This window comes from Dipodomys merriami, unplaced genomic scaffold (genome assembly GCF_024711535.1).
Source record: "Dipodomys merriami isolate MVZ:Mamm:240054 unplaced genomic scaffold, mDipMer1.0.p SCAF_121, whole genome shotgun sequence".
Classification (NCBI taxonomy): domain Eukaryota; kingdom Metazoa; phylum Chordata; class Mammalia; order Rodentia; family Heteromyidae; genus Dipodomys; species Dipodomys merriami.
In genome coordinates this window covers 738,994-759,710 of record NW_027202505.1, presented here as the reverse complement: position 1 = coordinate 759,710, position 20,717 = coordinate 738,994, and the positions used below count along the sequence as shown (strand labels likewise).

The 20,717-nt window shown below is 48.3% G+C and overlaps 2 protein-coding genes across 3 annotated transcripts; one reads left to right on the top strand and one right to left on the bottom strand.

The window, feature by feature from the left end:
• Positions 1-5,580: 5,580 nt before the first annotated feature.
• On the bottom strand, positions 5,581-14,615 carry LOC138823628 (E3 ubiquitin-protein ligase HECTD3). The gene is made up of 21 exons (XM_070017047.1): positions 14,161-14,615; positions 13,836-13,996; positions 13,226-13,318; positions 13,011-13,146; positions 12,590-12,705; positions 12,383-12,496; positions 12,157-12,239; positions 11,339-11,504; positions 11,048-11,129; positions 9,877-10,059; positions 9,672-9,724; positions 9,421-9,485; positions 9,181-9,284; positions 8,819-8,938; positions 8,616-8,705; positions 7,525-7,731; positions 7,172-7,301; positions 7,001-7,075; positions 6,806-6,887; positions 6,641-6,712; positions 5,581-6,524 (listed from the first exon to the last, which is right to left on the bottom strand). Exons 1-21 carry the CDS (start codon positions 14,527-14,529, stop codon positions 6,440-6,442), a joined length of 2,586 nt encoding a protein of 861 aa, XP_069873148.1. The 5' UTR covers positions 14,530-14,615; the 3' UTR covers positions 5,581-6,439.
• A 1,560-nt stretch (positions 14,616-16,175) lies between these two features.
• LOC138823627 (uroporphyrinogen decarboxylase) lies at positions 16,176-19,880 on the top strand. 2 transcript variants are annotated; one of them, XM_070017045.1, is made up of 10 exons: positions 16,176-16,261; positions 16,854-16,966; positions 17,084-17,163; positions 17,256-17,318; positions 17,811-18,008; positions 18,121-18,282; positions 18,575-18,712; positions 18,865-18,965; positions 19,056-19,122; positions 19,640-19,880. In XM_070017045.1, the coding sequence occupies exons 1-10, from the start codon at positions 16,242-16,244 to the stop codon at positions 19,799-19,801; spliced, it is 1,104 nt and encodes a 367-aa protein (XP_069873146.1). In that variant the 5' UTR covers positions 16,176-16,241; the 3' UTR covers positions 19,802-19,880. The 2 variants fall into 2 exon arrangements, with proteins under 2 accessions (XP_069873146.1, XP_069873147.1); XM_070017046.1 differs by having other exon boundaries at positions 16,216-16,279.
• Positions 19,881-20,717: the final 837 nt, after the last annotated feature.

The following is a 20,717-nucleotide window of genomic DNA, read 5'->3' as shown; positions in this document are numbered from 1 at the left end:
TGTGTGCGCACGCGCAGGTGCCAGTCCTCGGCTTGAACTTAGGGCCTGGGCACTGTCCTCGAGCTTTTTTGTACAAAGTTGGTACTCTACTATTTGAGCTACAGCACTACTTCTGGCTTTTTGCTGGGTTAATTGGAAATAAGTATCTTGCAGACTTTTCTGCCTGGGCTGGCTTTGAACTGTGGTCCTCAGATCTCAGCCTTCTGAGTAGCTAGGATTACAGGCATGAGCCACCAGTAATTGGCAGTAACACTTATTTTATGATGTTGAGGATAAAACTGAAAGCCTTGAACATTCCAGATAAATTCTACCACTAAGCTATACCTCGTTTTCTTTGGCAATGGTTTGCTAAATTGCCCAATCTGGCCTTAACTCCATGTCCCCTTGACTCTGCCTGCTAAGAGCTGGAATTACAGGTATGTACCACTGTACCAGCCTAGAAACATAAAAATTTTAATGAAAAATGTTTCCAAAAGAAAGAATGTCATTGTTTAACTTCTCCCTCCCACAAATTTCTTTAATGTATGGCATAACTATCATCATCATCATCATAAAAGCTGGATTCTCCCTTCAATTGTGATGTTGTTTTTGGTTGGATTATGTGGTTAAAACCTGACACCCATTTGGTGTCTTTTGTTTTTTGTGCTAGTCCTGAGTCTTGAACTCAGGACCTGGGTGCTCTTCCTGAACTTCTTTTATTCAAGGCTAGTGCTCTGTCTCTTGAGTCACAGCTTACTTCTGGCTTTTTCTGAGTAGTTTATTAGAGAAAATAATATCTTGGGCTGGGAAGGTGGCTCAGTGGTAGAGCGCTTGCCTTGCATGCCTGAGGCCCTGGGTTCGATTCCTCAGCACCACATAAGCAAAAAGAAAAAAGCTGGGCTGCCGGGCGCTGGTGGCTCACGCCTGTAATCCTAGCTACTCAGGAGGCTGAGATCTGAGGATCGCGGTTCAAAGCCAGCCCGGGCAGGAGAGACCGTGAGACTCTTATCTCCAATAAACCACCAGAAAACCGGAAATGGCGCTGTAGCTCAAGTGGTAGAGCGCGCGCCTTGAGCTGAAGAGCTGAGGGACAGCGCCCAGGCCCAGAGTTCAAGCCCCACGGCTGACCAAAAAAAAAAAAAAAGAAAAAGAAAAAAAAAGCCGGAAGTGGTACTGTGGCTCAAGTGGTAGCATGCTAGCCTTAAGCTGAAGAGCTGAGGGGCAGCACCCAGGCCCAGAGTTCAGGCCCCACAACCAGGACCCCCCCACACACAAAAAAGAATATCTTGAGAAGTGGTGCTGTGGTTCAAATGGTAGAGCACTCACCTTGAGCTGAAGAGCTCTGCCCAGGCCCAGAGTTCAAGACCCACAACCATAAAAAAAAAAAAAAAGTAAAGTAATACTTGGGCTGCAAAGGTGGCTCAGTGGTAGAGTACTTTCCTTGCATGCATGAGGCCCTGGGTTCGATTCCTCAGCACCACATAAGCAGAAAAAGCCGGAAGTAGCACTATGGCTCAAGTGATAGAGCACTAGCCCTGAGCTGAAGAGCTGAGGAATAGTGCCCAGACCCAGAGTTCAGGCCACATGACACACACACACACAAAAAAAAAAGAATATCTTGGACTTTCCTGCTCAGGCTGACTTTAAAAATTTGATCTCAGCCTCCTGAGTAGCTAGGATTATAGGCATGAACCACCAGTGCCTTGCTGTTGGTCTTCTTTTGAAGTTTATGTCAACCCATATTATTACTCCTGTGTCTAGCCTCATGCTTATTATGTACTATTATTTAAGTATAGGAAATAATAAATGCTTACTAAATACAGGCTGCTCCTTATAATGTCTATTTTCTGTTCATAGTGATTCTGATTTCTTTCCCAAGGATGTGTGTATGTGGGTGTGGGTGTGCACACAAATGCATACACATGGAATTTAAGAGGGAAGGGGCAGGTTCAGAAGGGCAAACTCTGAACTGTGAGAAACAAAGTTGGGCCTTGAGTCAAAGATTTCCCACAGTCTTCTAGAGATCTCTCTTTGGGACTTTGCTGGCCACATCATAATATTTATCAATTTCATCTGGCTGTGGATTTGTCAGGGGGGCAGGGAATTGTTATTAGAATGCTGGGTAAGATAAAAATGAAAAAAAAGCCCTCCACTTTGGCAATTAATTGCAAGACATTACGTTTTGTTTTTGTATATAAATCTAGTGGTTCCCTAAGAGATTAATGATAAGTTAGTGAGAGAATGAGGCAGCATTCTCTAACCCAAAAACTTGGACTTTTCACTAACCAGGACTTCAGTATTTCTTTTGGAGTATATACAGAATTTTCAACGTTGGTGGTTTTAAAGTTAATGGGTCTGGGAATATGGCTTAATAGTAGAGTGCTTGCCCAGCAGGCATCAAGCCCTGGATTCTATTCCTCAGTACCACATAAACAGAAAAAGCTGGAAGTGGCGCTGTGGCTCAAGTGGTAGAGTGCTAGACTTGAGCAAAAAAAGAAGCTCAGGGACAGTGCTCAGGCCCTGAGTTCAAGCCCCAGGACTGGCAAAAAAAAACAAAAACAAAAAACGTTAATGATGTAGATATTAATGTTCTAAGCTAATTGGTTAAGTGTGTGTGTGTGTGTGTGTGTGTGTGTGTGTGTGTTGGTTCTAGGGCTTGAACTCAGAGCTTGGGCACTGTCCCTGAGCTTTTGTGCTCAAAGCTAGTACTCTACCACTTAAGCCACATCTCTATTTCTAGATTTTGTTTTTGTACTTAAATGGAGATAAAAGTCTCATGGACTTTCCTGCCAGGGCTGGCTTCAAACAATAATCCTCAGATCTCAGCTTCCTGAGTAGCTAGGATTATGGGCATAAGCCACAAGTGCCCAGCTTTTTATATGTTTATTAGCATATATTGTATAAAATAATGGGCTTCATTTTGAAACTATATGTGAGACTCCACATATGAGAGGAAACAATCAACACATCAGATTATAACACAGGACTTAGTTGATTCTCAGGGGGCCTCAGTCACTCTCACTAAGAATGAAGTATTTCAGTTGGGCCAGTGGCTCATGTCTGTAATCCTAACTACTTGAAAAGTAAAAGTAGGAAGATAGGAGGGTGCCGGTGGCTCACACCTATAATCCGAGCTACTCAGGAGGCTAAGATTTGAGGATCATGGTTCAAAGCCAGCCAGGTCAAGAAAGTCCATGAGACTCTTATCTCCAACTAACCACCAGAAAAAAAAAAAAAGTAGGAAGATCACAGTGCACGCCAGCTACAGCAAAAGATATGAGACTTTGTAGAAAAAGAACTAGTCAGGCCCAGTAGATCATTTACATACTCAAGAGGCTGATATCAAAAGGATCATAGTTCAAGGTGAAAAAAGTTCACAGGAGTTTATCTCAACTGAAAAAGGCTAAATATGGTGATTCTCACAGTTACCCTAGTTACAATGGAAAATATAAACAGGACTGTGGTTCAGGTAAAAAAAAAAAAAAAATGAGACCTTATCATAAAAACAACCAAAGCCGGGCTGGGAAGGTGGCTCAATGGTAGAGCTTGGGTTCCATTCCTCAGCTCCACGTAAGCAAAAAAGAAAAAAAGCCAGCTCAGTGGTAGAGCGCTAGCCTTGAGCTGAAGAGCTGAGGGACAGTGCCCAGGCCCAGAGTTCAGGCCCCACGACTGGACCCCCAAAAAAAACAAAAACAAAAAAACAAAAAACAACCAAAGCCAAAAAGGGCTAGGTTTGTGGCTCAAGTGTTTGAGTGTTAAGTGTGAGGCCTTGAATTTAAAGTATGGAAGGGGGTGGGGGAGAGAAGGTATCTCATTGAACTCCATTGATTAGAACTATTCTATGCATTTTCTTGCTTAATATGTTCTATATCTCACCTGTTAAATTCATGAAGACAAAAATAATCAGTGTTTTAGCCTCCAATGGTGCCTGACATAGGTGTTCCATACTTGCTGCTGAATGGATGAATGAATAATGGAAAGCAGACTAAAAATAAACAGTATAAGAGATTGAAGACATAGGGCTACTAGCAGACACAGGACATGAACACCAGGGCCTTCACTGAAGGCCAGAGAAGATAGCCCTTCCACAGGAGCTTTGCTAGGAAGAGCAGAAGAGCAGCTCTGAGTGGGGTAGGAAGCCTCTTAGATTCCTACTGCTGCAGCTCTCAAAGAGAAAGGAAAGTCAGAGAGAGAGGGAGAGAAGGAGAGAGAGAGAAAGAGACAGAGAGAGAGGGAGAGAGGGAGGGAGGAAAGGAGGGAGAGGGAGAAGGAGAGGGAATGTGTGTCAGTTTCCAGGGGACCATCCAAGGAGCAGGGATTGGGGGGAGGCAGGAGGTAGGTACTAGAAGTAGAGTAGAAGTTTCCTAGGAGGCTGAGCTGGGTGTTGGTCACAAAATTATATGGAGATAGGCCTGGACAAATATGCAATACAACTCTTAGGAGCTCACCTAGTGCTTGATGCTAAGGTAGCATCAGAATGAGCCTTCGAGGACAACCACCTAAGCATAAATTGCAAAGTGGGCAACTGGCAACTTGCCTTACACTGTCTCACATTGGATCCACTGAGACATCCGGGCCTGAAGATTGAGGGTATGATTGTTCCCCTGGTGAGAGGCTGTACCCCCATGAGGTCTCTGTATCTTAACTGCATGGCAAGTGGTAGATGCTTAGGAATGATGTTATTTGTGTCAAAATCCTCACCTGGTTGTCTTGTCAGCCATTCCAAAGCTTTGCCCTCTATGATATGACATTTTTCTGCCCCTTTGATTCAAGAAGTAGACTTCTATCCTCCAAGTCACAATACACCCACTCAGAAGATGACAGACTAGGCTTTATCTTTTCTGATTTAACTGCATTTAACTGCAGGTGAAATAGGGTCACCCAGTACCACCACTCCTATTAGGCATGCATGTCTTTGGTACCAGCAGAGCACTAATTACCAAAGGTCTTCCAGGACATAGCAATTCTCTAGGTCTTCTTTCCTCTCTCTTTTTTCCTTTCTTTTTCTTTTTTTCTTCTTTCTCCCTCCCCCTACCCTTTCTCCCTCTCCCTTTAACCCTCTCTGCCTCTCTGGCAATAATAGGGCTTGTCATGGCCTCACTCTTTTGCTTGGGTTTTTATCCCTCAAGGCTGCTGCTCTACCATTTGAGCCACACCCCCACTTCCAGGGTTTTTATGTAGGCTAATTGGAGAAAGAATCTCATGGACTTTTCTGTCTGGGCTGGCTGTGAACCATGATCCTTAGATCTCAGTCTCCTGAGTAGCTAGGATCACAGGTGTGAGTCACCAGTGTCTGACTCTCTTAAGTGGTTTTTTTTTTTTTTTTTGTGCTAGTCCTGGGACTTGAATTCAGAGCCTAGGTGTTGTCCCTGTGCTTTTCTTACTCAAGGCTAGTGTTCTATCACCTGAACCACAGCTCTGCTCTCAGGTTTTTGGTGATTAATTACAGATAAGAATCTCACATATTTTCAGCTTCAAACAGTGATCCTCAGATCTCAGCCTTCTGAGTAGGATTACAGGAGTGAGCTAGCACCCAACTCTCCAGGTTCTTTTTGATCCTAGTAGGAAACCCAACAAACACAAACCCTAGGAGCCCAAAAACACATTCTGAAGGAAATCCATTTATTCAATTTTCCCATGTGCAAGTCTTTCTTTTGAAGGAGTGTCACCGAGGCTTTCAAGGGAGGGAGGGCTGGTAAGGGGCGTACACAGCCCTAGGAACTAGTTTGGAGTCTAGGCTTTACTTTAGAGTAGGGTAAAGAAAATCTTGGAGAGATCTTAAGTGTCTTTAATCTGCATAATGAGGAATGGGCTGGAGATGCTGCAGTACTGGTGGATATGGAGTGGATATAGCAAAGAGCTGATGTTCGGTAGATGGAAGTTCTGAGCCAGGGTGGGTGGTGGCACTTTGTCAATCAAGATTGAGTTATGAAAGGACAAAGCCCACACCTCTGGCATGGAGGGATAGGAGGGAAAGGCCAGAATGTGAAGGGGGGGATGTTCATCCACTGAATATTTTTTGGGGGTAGATGACCAAGGAGGATGACCATCATTCCTGTCCACCCTTGGCTATTTGCTTGAGGAGAAAAATACACTGCTCTTCAAGGTTTTGAAAAGTTTGAGCCACAGCTTGAAGTCAGAAGAAAAACAGGTGGAACAGAAAATGGAATCAAAGTCCACGGGATGAGGAGCAGACTGGCCCCCTTCAAGTAGCTCAGGCCTGGCAGCTTGTGCTGGGCTTGTGGAAGATTCTCTCTTCCTCAGGAAACAAGCCCTAGCACGAGGAGGGCTGTGGATCTGCAGGGCTGGACCACTGTCCACCCATCACCCTGGCTCCAACTACATTCATAGGAGCAGCAGGTACTCTGTGCGACCCTGTGGGTTTCTCAACATATCAACTTGGTATGGAGCACAGACCCCCAGCTGTGTGTTCATTTCTGGGAGGGCGGTGGACACCGCCTCACTCCTCCCAGGGGCTCATGTCGGTATCGATGGCCACACAATTGTAGGCGGCATAGCGGAGCTTCTCCTCGCACACCTTGGCGCTGTGGGGGTGGGGACTCAGTCAGGCCCCTCCACCCTACTCCCAGGAGCAAGGGGGCTCCAGTTTGGGCACCACACTGAGGATGCTGACCTCAGGCCTGAGCCTAGGAAAACTCACCTGACATAGTGTGGTAGGAAAAGGGTACTGGAGCAGGTGGAAGACTCGGGCAGCGCATCTGTAGTCTCATAGCTGGGGGTGTTGAGGGGCCACAAATTAGGAAGATCTGTAGAGGCATGTTTGTCAGGGGCTCCCTTTGGTCCTCCTTGCTGCACGTATACTCACCCTAGCTTGTCTGGATAGATGTAGATCCGTGCTGGTAGGCGACTGCGGCCCGTGACAAAGCGCAGGAAGCGGCTCCGGTCCTCTGGGTGGAAGAGAAGGAAATCAGCTGGCACTAATGGTGAGGGAGGGAGGTTTGATAACTTCTACCCTAACTGTATCCCAAAGGCAAAGTCCACACTGCTCTCCTTCACTGACCATTGGTGAAATTGTTCAGTGCCTCCCAGAAATACTGCACACGGGTATCAGATGGCTCAAAGTCCTCAAACCGAGCTGAAGAGGACAAGACCAGAATTCATTCTTAGGTATCACTCAACCCAGTCCTTCAGTCCTACAGTGAGCTTCACCTCCCCATTGCCTGGAACTCACTGAGCTTGCGCAGAGCATCCACAGTGACCTCTGGGTCCCCACACACCTTCTTCTCTAACTCTTGCCAGGTCAGCAAGTCCAGCACAGCTTGTGGTACTACTTTCAGCAGACCTGCCTGCATAGCTGCCACCTGGGAATGAAGGGACAAGAAGCCGAGTTGGGAGAAAGGGCACCATTCTCTGAGCACACCAGGGCATCTCTGTACCCTGATCACTATTGTGGGGGCACGGTTATGATAGGAGCCTGAGTTTCTAGGATTGGTACTGGTGGCCTATTAGCCTTGGCTTTTGTCATTAGGACCTGGAGCTTAGGATAGTCCAAAGTTCTCTGCTCTACTGGCCTCTAGCTACTACCTGCTCCTTGCTCTCCTCTAGCCGTGCCTTCTGCACCAGTTGGATGAAACGAGAACGGTCTTCATATCCCACCACGATGCCTGTGCCCCCAGGAATCAGCTCCACAACCTGCTGGTCACTCAGTACGGTGGTGAAGGTTAGTTCCTTTCCAAACTTGAACTCGAATGTTTCCCTGTCCATTCCTTCCATCACTTCCAGGAGCTTCACCTGAGGATTAGGGTGAGGCAGGGAAGTCAGCTTTTCATTGGAGACATTCTGTTTTTCCTCAAGATGTTCATGGGGAAACAGAGGCAACAGGTAAGGCAGTCCTCAGGCAGGCATTGGGGAGTGAGGGGACTGGTACAAGGTTGTAGAAATACCAAGATAACACCTAAGAAGCAGTAGAAGCTAGGGAGGGCAGCTGTAAGAAATGATACTTGAGCTGACACCTAAATTATGACTGGGAATTAGGTGGGCTATAAGGGACTCAGAGGAGAAAATATCTTGGACAAAGCTGAAAGCAAAAGGCCTGAGAAAGGTTTGTCAGGAGCCCAAATGTGACCCCATGTTTAGCAAGAGATACAGGGGTCATGTAAAGCCTTGTCAGAGGCTGCTTTGTCGCAAGTCCTGGGCAGAGCTGTCAAAGAATTTAAACAAGGATAGAAAAATAAATTACTAGTTTTTGCAATGTTTAGGGCAGAAGGAAAGTTGGCCTGAACCTGGGGGATCGGAGTGAGACGAGAGAAAGAAAAATATCCTAGAGGGAGACTAGCTCAATGTGGGGATGAGGAAGGAGTGAAGAATCACACCGAGGGCTGTGGCATAGGGAGGGTTAACAATAGTGCTAGCTTGGAACAGGGAGGAAGCCATGAGCCTCAAGTGCGCCATCTTGAGACGAATGTCCAGAATGCAGGTGCAGTCCCAGGAGCTGGAGGTCAGGATTTGAGGGATTGTATAGTTTTAGGGTTCAGATAGTAAATGAAATCATGGTAGTCTATGGGAATGGAGAGGAGCATGTGTACAGCAGAAGAGGGTGAAGTGCAGAAAAGTCCTGGGGGAGTACCAAGTTTTAAGGTCTAAGGAGAGGAAACACTGGTTCCAGTCCTACTCACCAACACAGAGTCCACAGCTGGGAAGTCCTTGCTCCAGCTCACCTCCTCACCAGACAGCTGCTTCCACACAAACCCAGGCAGAGCCAGAACCTGTGTGACAAATGGTACTATCTTATCACCCTGAGCTGCCATGCCAAGTTTAGTGGCCCCTTACTTTCAGAGTCCAGGGCTGATCCAAGAGGGATGAAGATCAGGCTACTCACTAGGAACTCCTTGCCCCGAAGGGCTGCCCCCATTAGCTGTCCAATCCACTCATACTTGGCGAAATCTCGACAGGAGGGATTGGGAACATACATATCTCGGGCTTCACCAGTGCCATTGCCCTGTCCCAGAAACAGAACTGTCAGCACAGTATTGGTAGACCCTACTTTCCTACCTGAAGCATACCAAAAACTTCCCCCAAAATCTTCCTGGGCAGAGGAAGGTTCCTCTTCTCCCTGTCTGCCTGAGTTGCCCCCGACATCTTATAACCTCCTCTGCTCCTTCTCGAGCTCAATCTGGTACCTAGAAGATTTGCAGAGACAGAAGAGCAGAAATGTGGGGGTGGGGTTAGAAGGAAGATTACCTGGTTGGCTGTTCGCACAAAGAAGGGCAGAGGCACAGGGGTGTCAGCTGAGCTAGGGCACAGCTCTTCTGACATATCTGCCAGGCTGTCTCGGAAGCCACCCCCTGAAATGAGAGACCTTAGCTAGGTACACAAAAAGCCTAGCACCCATAGTGGGGGTTAAAAGCAGGCTTCCCAAAGCCTCTTAGTACTGAATGAGGCAACAAGCCGGTCTTGTTTCATCCTTCCTTAGGTCCTCACCTTGGTCAATGATGCCTTCTGCGATGAATTTACACTCCCACCATTGGTCATAGCGCATGGGCCACCTGTAAGTGGAGTGGATCTCTGTCATTAAAGTGGGCCAGTACTTAGGCCAATTCATCAACCCAGAGATTACCAGGAAAAGAGCTAACAGAGTGGTAATGGTGAAGATGCCAGGAGCGGGGTATGGGTGTATGAGTTCATTTGTGTCCCCTATGAATACTTGTGTGTCTCTTACCCTCAAGGCATACCTGTAGTCCAGGGGCTTTTCATACTTGTCAGAGGGCTTGAGGCCTTCATAAACCTTGGGGGATGGGGAAAGAGGAAGTATTTGTAGGGAGGTTTGTGTTAAAACCTGGCTCCACACTTGCTCAAATACCTGGCTCAGGTCTCTTTTGAACAAGCTGCCTAGATCCTTTACTGACCCTCCCTCGATCTAACTCAAGTGGTCCAGACCTGGGTGAATACTGCATTCTTGCAGGCAGGGTCCCGAGAGGGACAGGCACGATGTTCCATGGCAAGGCGTCGGTTGATATACAGGCGAGGCATGAAGCTGGGCTTGCTGCTCTCTGAGTCACGTAGGCACTGGGTCACCAGACTGGGCCGCTGGCGCGATAGCAGTAGGAACTGTTTCACTTGCTGGTGATGACAGATGGCCACAGCAGGATCAGTGGACAGTCAGTATTTGTCCAAGCCCTGGCACTTTCCTCTACACCTGGATCCAATTTTACCCTTCCAAGTCCAAGCCTAATCATTACCTGTCCTTGTCCCCCACACCTGTCCCCATCTCTTTTCTTCTCTCTCTCTCTCTCTCTCTCTCTCTCTCTCTCTCTCTCTCTCTCTCTCTCTCTCTCTCTCTCTCTCTCTCTCTCTTTCTTTCCTTGTCAGTCTTGGGGCTTCAACTCAGTGCCTGGGCACTGTCTCTGAGCTCTTTTGCTCAATGCTAGCACTCCACCACTATGAGCCACTGCATTACGTCTGGTTTTCTGGTGGTTAATTGGAGATAAAGAGTCTCATGGACTTTTCTTCCTGGGATGGCTTCGAACCATGATCCTCAGATCTCAGCCTTCTGAGTAGCTAGGATTATAGGCATGAGCCACTAGTGCCCAGCCCCAGTCCCTTTCTTAGTGCAACTACCAGGGGGAGCTTTCTTAAACAAACAAACAAACAAATGAACAAACAGTATCATTATTTCAAAATTTTTCTTATTGCTCTACTGACCTGGGACAAAAATCCCTGCTTTTCAGCTTGGCCCTCAGGATCTCTGACTAACAAATTCTGCTTTTTGCCTGTTTTTCCAGCCTCATCTCATAGTCATCCATACATCTATCTACACATTTTTTCTCAAATAATATGGAGCGTCTAGAAGTGTCTAGGGTACCTCTTTTATGAAAGCTCTGGCTAGGATATCATCTCTCCTCCTCCTAACTCTTACATGTTGAACACGTTCATTTGGGGGAATAGCCTTCACCTCTCCACAAAGTACTTTTTTGATCATTTGTGTCTGGCTTTCTTCCTGGTTCCCAATAAAGATCTAGCCCTAGGGTAGATTTTAGGACCTCTCTGTTGAAGATGAGCAGGAAGAAAAGCCCACCACCCAGACTAGTAGCAGATAGGCCAGACTCACCTTAATCTCACTGAAGGTACCTAGAGTATGATCCCATGCAGGTACCAGATGGTGCAGGACACTGTCTAGGATCTTGATGAATCTGAGATAGTAGGTAAAGAGTTTGGCATAGATGTAAGATCCCCAACTTCCCAACACATTGTGGCAGACATCAGGGCCCAGGGGCTGCTCTGATCCTTTTTGAAGCAGAATAACTTATACTATAAGACTCTGGGGCCTCCTCTGTGCTGATGCACAAGACTCAGGGATGGAGGGAAGGAAAGGGGCCTATAGGCCCAGGACCATAGCCACCTCTGCAGTAGAACAGCTCTGCGATACAGTATTTCTGGATCAGTTCCTTCCAGGCGTGGGTATCGCACCAGACTGGCTGGCTGGAACAGGTCTGCATTTAGCCCTAGTTCCCGCTGTCTAGATGACTTGATCTTGACCCCTCGAAGACGAACATCAATCCCATCATCTGTGGGGGAGAGGTCAGAGTAAGGTCATTTATTGCACCTGCTGCCTTTTTTTGGTCCTCAGACCTGGCTTTTTTTTTTTTTTTTTGTCAGTCATGGGGCTTGAACTCTGGGCCTGAGCACTGTCCTTCTGCTCTTCAGCTCAAGGCTAGTGTTCTACCACTTGAGCTATAGCGCCACTTCCGGTTTTCTGGTGATTTGTTGGAGATAAGAGTTTCAGGGCCTTTCTTGCCGGGTCTGGCTTTGAACCACAATCCTCAGATCTCAGCCTCCTGAGTAGATAGGATTACAGGCGTGAGCCATCAGTTCTCGGCCAAGACCTGGCTTTTTAATGCTCAGCTTTTTGTCATTCTTAGCTCCTAGAAACTTGAGATCTTTGGGATCCCATTCTCTTACTTGATATTTATATACTTGCTGGTTCCCTGTCCACCTCTATACTGTTGAAATGCCTGTAGATCCCAACTTAGTTCTTTCATATAATTCCAACTTCTGTCTCCCACCTGGTTTAAGCCTTAGGCTTTAAATCATGGAGTTAGTTCTGCCAACATGTGTCACCCTCCTTCCAAGTCCATCCCCTTCCCTTCACCCTCAATGTCACCTGCTTCTATCCTACACCTTGGGCTCCCCTTCCCTTCTTACAGACATAAGCCCTACCTCGGCATTCCACAATACGGATCTCAATGATAGGTAGGTGAACTGTCATGTCCTCTAAGACGCAGACATCTCCAATCAAGGTCCTGAGAAGAGACAGGTGTGAGGCACTTCAGATACCTCCTCCTCAGTCCTTGCTGAGGTCCCACCAAAATTTAAGCATCCAAGCTAGGCCTGGTCTTATTGCTAAGATCATGCCCCATCTCCCACCCCAGGCCAGCTTGCTCACTCGTCAATGCTCACGTCACTCAGCTTCTTAAGATTGTCTCCTTCACCCCCATACACCACCACTCGCTTAGGCATAAAGTTGTCGTCTGTGGTATCCACTGTGAGTAGCAGCTTCCTGAGGGGTTAGAAAATACACCTGGGTACATTTCTGTGAATACATAGGCATATATATGGCTCACCCACCCTGTCCTGACCAGAGCTTACTAACTTGACAATGGTGCCCTTCTTCATGGTAAGCCGTACCCAGTGCTGGCACTGAGACCCATCACTTTCCCAGTAGGTATCTGCGTTGCTGTCTGTCAGACAGGACACATTGAACTCCTCCTAGAGAGGAATAGGGAAGTGGAGTCAGAGGTTAGCCTCACCTTTGCTCTGGGCATGTGCTTTGGGCCAAGGAACATAAGAGAAAGTGGTACAGTTGGGCTAAAGGGGCAACTAATATAGGGTGAGCATGGGGGTGGGCTAGGAAAGTGTCTGGGGTTTTCTATAGAATTTCCAAGATGAGGAGCTGGGCTGAGTGTGGCCTGTGGGACTGTTGGTTTGGCCCTGGTTTGGAGATGGGAGTTTGATTCTAGCTTTAAGGGGTACGGCTACACCTTGCTTCAAGCAGGAAGAATCCCAGCACCCACCGTATAGGACGAAACATCTATGCTCTCCACATACTGCTTCACACTACCCAGGTTCTCATCCTCCTTGCCCAGGTGGTCATACAAGAAGTGGATCAGGTCTTCGTCGCACTCGTAGGTCCATGTTGGGGGCACATAGCTAAGTAATTCCAAGCCCTTAATTAGGTCGGACTCAGACCTGGAGCTCCCTCCTCCCCATCTCATCCCAGCTCACTCACAGTAGCCTTTGTACAGCTTCTGTATAAGCCTCGGCTGGCTGAGGCTTCGATCCCAGGCGATGTGAATATGTCAGGTCCACTACCTGTTCCCATCTGTGAGCAGAGAATGGGGATTGGATTGGTGTGTGTGTGTGTGTGTGTGTGTGTGTGTGTGTGTGTGCGTGTGTGTGTGTGTGTCCACTACCTGTTCCCATCTGTGAGCAGAGAATGGGGATTGGATTGGTGTGTGTGTGTGTGTGTGTGTGTGTGTATGTGTGTGTGCGTGTGTGTGTGTGTGTCCACTACCTGTTCCCATCTGTGAGCAGAGAATGGGGATTGGATTGGTGTGTGTGTGTGTGTGTGTGTGTGTGTATGTGTGTGTGTGTGTGTGTGTGTGTGTGATGGGGTGGGGAGATCAGCGGGCAGCACAACATCCCCTGGATCTAGAGCATTCTCCTGAGCTCTAGCTCCAAGCCTCGAAAAGTTCCACTCCAACTCCCTTCAGGTTTTGTTCCTTCCTGCTCTTAACCCTGCCTTCGTCCTAATAGTACACCCCCATTACATGAAGTGTTCCGAAACCCTCAGTGCCCGACTATCTGACCGCAAGCCCCTCTTCCGTCGGTTGCAGGACCTGAGCACCGGCCGGTAGTCCACGCCAAAGAGCTGCTGCTGCCGCTGGAGGTGGTCCGGCGTGTCTATGGGTACGAGGCGGGCCCCGCCCTCCGCCGGGCGGCACACCAGGAGCCAGCCTTCGTCCAACCCGCAGTCACCCAGGTGTTCCGCCAGCTGCTCCTGCAGGGACGCGCCCGGAGGGGACAGCCATCAGGGAACTGCCCAGCCCAGGGGCAAAGGGCACCAAATGCCATGTCAGCTCAAGAGAGGGCAGGGAAAGGGAACAGCCAGGAAGTTCCCCGGGTTTCAGGGTCTTTTGCGGGGTCCCGGAAGCGAGAGCGCACCTTCGTGAGCTTCACCCAGAGCCCGTGGCCGTTGCACAGCTCCTCGCCGGTGGTTCGCACGCAGGCACCGCGCCGGAGCTCGATGCTGTCCCGCGCGGCGCGGAGGGGCCCCGAGCCGGCTCCGGGGGCTGGGCCCGCGGCACCCACACGCAGCCCCAGGCCCTCTGCCTCCCACACCGGCAGCAGCACGCGCGACGGTCCCGCGGGGTCCTTGTAGAGCTTGTAGAGCACTTCTCGGGGCACGAAAGCCAGCGCCGCTGGCAGCGGCCGCCCGGCGCGGAGACTTCGTGCTGCCTCAGCCAAAAAGCGTATGCGGCCCAGCAGCTGCCGCGGGGACTCGAGGGCCGCGCCCGGACCCGGGCCGGCCATGGCGAAGTAGTCGCTGAGGGGAGAGCCAGGGGCAAGCCGGCGCCGGGTGCCGCGGCTCCGGGAGGGAGCCCAGCTCCCCGCCGCGCCCTGCCCCGCCTCCGCCAACCTTTACCGTATGCCCTGGACTAAGCGCACACCCCACTTCCGCCGAATAGAATACTCAGATTGTCATTCGACGATTAAGTCTAGGTCTGTGCCGCGCTCACCCCAGCAAAACCCAAGCTTGGTGGATCTTATCTGATCACTTTCCAATACTCACTTTCTATTCCCATGACTACCACTATGGTTGTTTTTCTCTCTCTGTCTCTCTCTTTTTAAGATAGGACCTCACTGTGTAGCAGCCCAGGCTGGCTCCTCAGCCACCGGAATACTGGACAATACTGGGCTGCTACGACCAGCTCACTGCTATCATTCTTTTGTTTTGTTTTTGTCTGTCGTGGTGCTTGAACTTAGGGCCTGGGAGCTGTCCCTGAGCTTCTTAGTTCAAGACTTCTGGTTTTCTGGTGGTTAATTGGAGATAAGAGTCTTACACAGAGCTGGGCGAGTGTGGCTCACGTCTGTAATTCTAGCTACTCAGGAGTCTGAGAGCTGAGGATCGTGGTTCAAAGCCAGCCCGGGCAGGAAAGTCTGTGATACTCGTAACTCCAATTAAGCACCAGAAAACCAGACGTGTCACTGTAGCTTAAGTGATAGAGTGCGAGCCTTTTGCTAACAGAGCTGAGGGACAGCGCCCAGGCCCAGAGTTCAAGCACCACGAAGGTGTGTGTGTGTGGGGGCGGGGGGTGTTAGTCTCACGGACCTTTCTGCTCTGGCTGGCTTCGAACTACGATCCTAAAATCTCAGCCTCCTGAGTAGCTAGGATTACAGGCGTGAGCCATTAGCGCTCTATACTACTATTTCTATCTCCACTGCTACTACCCTCTTTCAAACCAATACCCCATCTAATAAACTGGATTCTTATAACAACCATTTTTCTGGCTCTCAGACCTCCTCTTTTTGCCTCCTTCTTCCATGAATCATATTACAATCATAGACATTCTAAAATACATTAGACCCTAGGAGCATGTTACTAAAATGTTTAGAAGAATGACCCCTTACCTGGCCACTGAGAAGTCACTCTAGGTAGTCATTGTTCCTCCAAATCCCAGTACATTGGTCATCCTTATTCACTTCAACAGTTGCCGGTTTGTTTCCCCATTAGATTGACTGAGCAGTCGGTAATTCCTTAAAGGGAGAAGCTGCCTTGCTCAGCACGCAAGGCACCTGCTATAGATCCTAGCTCTCAGGAGGTAATATACAATATAACAACCTTGTTGTATACAATATACAACCTTGTTGTATCATTCTCTGACTGCCTACTGGATACGATTGTTCGAATCATTTGGAGAGTGGATGTGAAGAGAGTCTTAGGCTAAGCCTTTGGGATTGCTAGACTGTCCCATGAGAACGAATTCCTCATGCCACTTTGCAATGTAGTTATAACGAAGTTATTTCTGCGGAGCGTTTGTTTTTGCGCCGTAACACTGGACTTTACGGTGAGAAAGTCAGGGTCCTACCGGCAACAGCGAGGGCAGCCCCGGAGCTGTCACTGTGGTCACGTCACGTGACTTTCAACATGGCGCCGTCCAAGGATCAAGCCAGGAAGGGGCGGAGCCTGGGCTGGGGGGCAGGCTTAAAAGTGGGGAACTGTCTCCGCAGTTTACGTTTTTGCCATGGAGGCGAACGGGTCGGGGTGAGTCCTCTAAGCGCGGTGAGGCTAGCAGGATTTCTGATCTAATTCTTCCAATTTAGGAATCTCCTGATATCCGCATGTTCGTGGAGATCTCCCAATATAAGCCTGTCGCTGGAATATCGACTCTTCCAAACATGGGTTCCTGAGACCCTCATTCCAGGGACTGCCCTGCTGGATCGAGCTCCCTAGACATTCTTTCCTGAGATACCCCGGAATTTTTAAGTAGCACCTTTATTCTGGGACGGTCAACTCTTGATTCCTCTTTCAGACTCGCTAGATTAGCGACCCGCTTCTCCCAAATTATTATTAGTCTTTCATCTCTTCCGTTCCCCTCTACTCCCCCTGCCCCAACCTCCGTCCCTCCAGTTTGAGCTGGGGAAGAGGCCCCAGAGCAGGCCTTTCTAGTTTTGTGCACCACCTAATTGATAGAGAGGAGGCGGAATGGGTGGGGGAGCCACAGCTTGAGAGCTGGTGTCTGGAGGAGGTAGATAGCGGTCCTAGACTGACTCTGCCACAAGAACCCGTGCCTTTCCAACCCCTCAGCCTAGCATACTGACACTTATCTTTACCCCCACCCGCACCTGATCACCAGACCCCAGTGCTTTCCGGAGCTGAAGAATGACACGTTCCTGCGAGCCGCCTGGGGAGAAGAAACAGACTACACTCCCGTTTGGTGCATGCGGCAGGCAGGCCGTTACCTACCAGGTCAGGGTTTACGCCCCAAAGTCTAGGTAAAACTCTGGAGGGTGAAAAGTTTTCCAGAGGTAGGCAAGGGCTCTGAAAGGCCTCAGGCTTGAGTTCTGTCTCCTCCTTGGTCTACAGAATTTAGGGAAACCAGGGCTAACCAGGACTTCTTCAGCACCTGTCGCTCTCCTGAGGCTTGCTGTGAACTGACTCTGCAGGTGAGAGGTTTAGAGAAGGTGTGTGTGGGTGGGAAGAGGGGAGATTTATTCCTTCAGCTTGCCACCTAGAACCTGTTTTCTATTCCCTACAGCCATTGCAACGCTTCCCTCTGGATGCTGCCATCATCTTCTCTGACATTCTTGTGGTACCTCAGGTATGCACTCAAACATGGGTCTTGGAATGAGTTTAAAAAAAGTGTGTGTGTGTGGGGGGACTGGATGCCGGATGCTGGTGACTCATGCCTATAATCCTAGCTACTCAGGAGGCTGAGATCTGAGGATCATGGCTCAAAGGCAGCCCTGGAAGGAAAGTCAGTGAGATACTTATCACCAGAAAACTGAAAATGGCACTGTGGGTCAAAGTGGTAGAGCACTAGCCTTGAGGAAAAGAGCTGAAGGACAGTGCCCAGGCCCGGAGTTCATGCCCCATGATGGACAAAAAATTAAAAAAAGGACTTCTTGGAAATCCTAGCTGTCCTAACAAAGTTAAAAAAAAATGAACACTTTATTACAACTGAAGAGAGGGAAAAACTGAAAAGATGGGAGTTTAATTTTATTCTCTAATTTTTTTCCTGGCATGTGCTGAACTTAGCACCCTTCTTCCTGTAGTTCCAGGCTGGGGACTCAGATGTATTATTCTGTTTCAGGCACTGGGCATGGAAGTGACCATGGTACCTGGCAAAGGACCCAGCTTCCCAGAGCCATTAAGAGATGAGCGGGACCTAGAGCGTCTGCGGGATCCAGCAGTAGTGGCCTCTGAGCTAGGCTATGTGTTCCAGGCCATCACCCTTACCCGAAAGCGGCTGGCTGGCCGTGTGCCACTGATTGGCTTTGCTGGTGCCCCGGTAATATGGGACAGGACTGGGACTGGGATATGAAGGGATTAATCTGATAGGTCTGGTGTAGAAGGGAAGATAATGTCAAGACTGTTTTCTGTATCTTTGTATACTTCTGCAGTGGACTCTGATGACATACATGATTGAGGGTGGCGGCTCAAACACTATGGCTCAGGCCAAGCGCTGGCTCTATCAAAAACCTCAGGCTAGTCACCAGCTGCTTGGTATCCTCACTGATGCTCTGGTACCATATCTAGTAGGACAAGTGGCTGCTGGTGCCCAGGTGAGTCCTGAAAACAAATAAACTTGGACTTGATTGATAAGGACCAGAAGTAATAGTCTCCTAAACTGGTGAGGCAGGGGTCTTATCTTGGCCTCCAATAATCTAGCTGCAACAGCAAAGCAAGGGGCCAATGTTCTGACTAATGTTCTGAGATACAGAGAAGGCTAACCTTTTTTATCTCGATTTATAGGTCAGCCAGATTCAGGGTTTAAAGTCACCTGGGGACAGTTGAGGCATGTTCTGTATATTGAGCCTGAAATGTTATTTTTTCTTCACTACCCTTTAACTGTAGGCGTTGCAGCTCTTCGAGTCCCATGCAGGGCATCTTGGCCCACAGCTCTTCAACAAGTTTGCATTGCCATACATCTGTGATATAGCAAAAAGAGTAAAAGCCGGGCTGCAGAAAGCTGGCCTGGCACCAGTACCCATGGTGAGGAATGGGATAAAGTTGAGTCAAGTTGTCTGTTGAGCTTTGAAAGTATGTTCTAAATGGGCTGAAATTACCACTGGAGGGCAGCAGAAGAGCAGCTAATAAAGGCTAGTGGGCATATCCAAGCCTCAGACATGTATTCTTTCCTCCAGATTATCTTTGCTAAGGATGGACATTTTGCCCTAGATGAGCTGGCCCAGGCTGGCTATGAGGTGGTTGGGCTTGATTGGACAATGACCCCAAAGAAAGCCCGGTGAGTGATGGAGGGGGTATTAGAAGTTGAATTAGAGATGTAGCTGTTAAATATGCAGTCACTAAAATGTGCCACTGTCTCTGTTTCTAGGGAGCGTGTGGGGAAGACAGTGACCTTGCAGGGCAACCTGGACCCCTGTGCCCTCTATGCCTCTGAGGTAACAATTAAGGCCCCTATGAGTACATATTTATCTTTATACTATGGTTGGGTTGTGTGTGTGTGTATACATTTTTTTTTTTGCCAGTCTTAGGGCTTGAACTCAGGGCTTGGGCCCTGTCTCTGAGCTCTTTTGCTCAAGGCTATCACTCTACCACTTGAGTCACAGTGCCACTTCCAGCTTTTTCTGTTTATGTGGTACTAAGGAATCAAACCCAGAACTTCATGCATGCTAAGCAAGTACTCTACCACTAAGCCACATTCCCAGCTTATATATTTTTATTATGTCTATTTTCCCCTCCCTTCTATACACACAACTTAAGTCTTAGGCAACAATTTTTCTTATTCATTTTTGTTTTCTTAGTGCCTGATCCATATAAGGCAACTGATGAATTCTGTTGAATTAATGATTAAACAGCATTGTGTGAAGGCATACCTGCATATCTGTGTGCCACTATCACATACAGGAAGGACAGTGGCTTACTTCTAATATAGGCAGTGTCATCTTGGTCCCTTAGGAGGAGATCGGGCAGCTGGTACAGCAGATGTTGGATGACTTTGGACCACGACGCTACATTGCCAACTTAGGCCATGGACTTTACCCTGACATGGACCCAGAACATGTGGGTGCCTTTGTGGATGCTGTGCACAGGCATTCACGTCTACTTCGAAAAAACTAAGCATACATTTTTCCTCTTAAGTACCTTGAATACAGATGATTATTTCTAGGAGAATAAAAGTTTCAGAACTAGAATCTAATCTCAGTTCCTTAAGCCTGTGCTCCTTCCTTGAGGTCCTTGAGGCTCTCTCTGCATTCTTTCTCACCTGTCTTGGGACTCAGGTACTTTACAGTACTTAATGTCAGGTTCTCACTGCCATTGAGCTCTAAGCCCCACAGCTACATGAGATTTGGTAGAACTTCTTAGAGAAAGGGTGGGGTCCCTACCAATATAAAGGCCAAGCTGATAGGGTTTTGAGTTTGGGAAAGACTGAAGATAAACACAAAATGGCTAAAACACTTGAGGATCCTGGAGAAGAAGATGGAGTATAGGTAAACAGGTAAAAGCTAAAGAATATTCAGTGTTTTTTTTTTTTTGTTGTTGTTTTTTGGTTTGTTTTAGAGATGGGGTATTACTACATAGCTAGGTTGGCTTAGAATTAATGATTCTCCCATCTCAGATTCCTGCATGCTGGGATTACAGGTGTGCACTACCTTACCAGACAAACCTTCAGATTTGACACTAAAGATCCAGAGCTCAGATTCTGACAGGATTGGAGGCTTAAACTGGTCTATCACCAAGGCCTGTGAATCCAAAGGACTCTTTGGCATCCATAGTCATTGCATTATTCTCTCCCTCCCTCCCTCCCTCCCTCTCTCCCTTCCTTCCTTCCATTTCTTCCAGTCCTGGAGCTTGAACTCAGGGCCTGGGCAATGTCCCCGAGTTTCTTTTGCTCAAGGCTGTCACTCTATCACTTGAGCCATAGAGCCACTTCCAGCTTTTTGTTATATGGTACTGAGGAATTGAACTCAAGGCTTCATGCATGCTAGGCAAGTACTCTACCACTAAGCCACATTCCCAGCCCACATCATTTTCT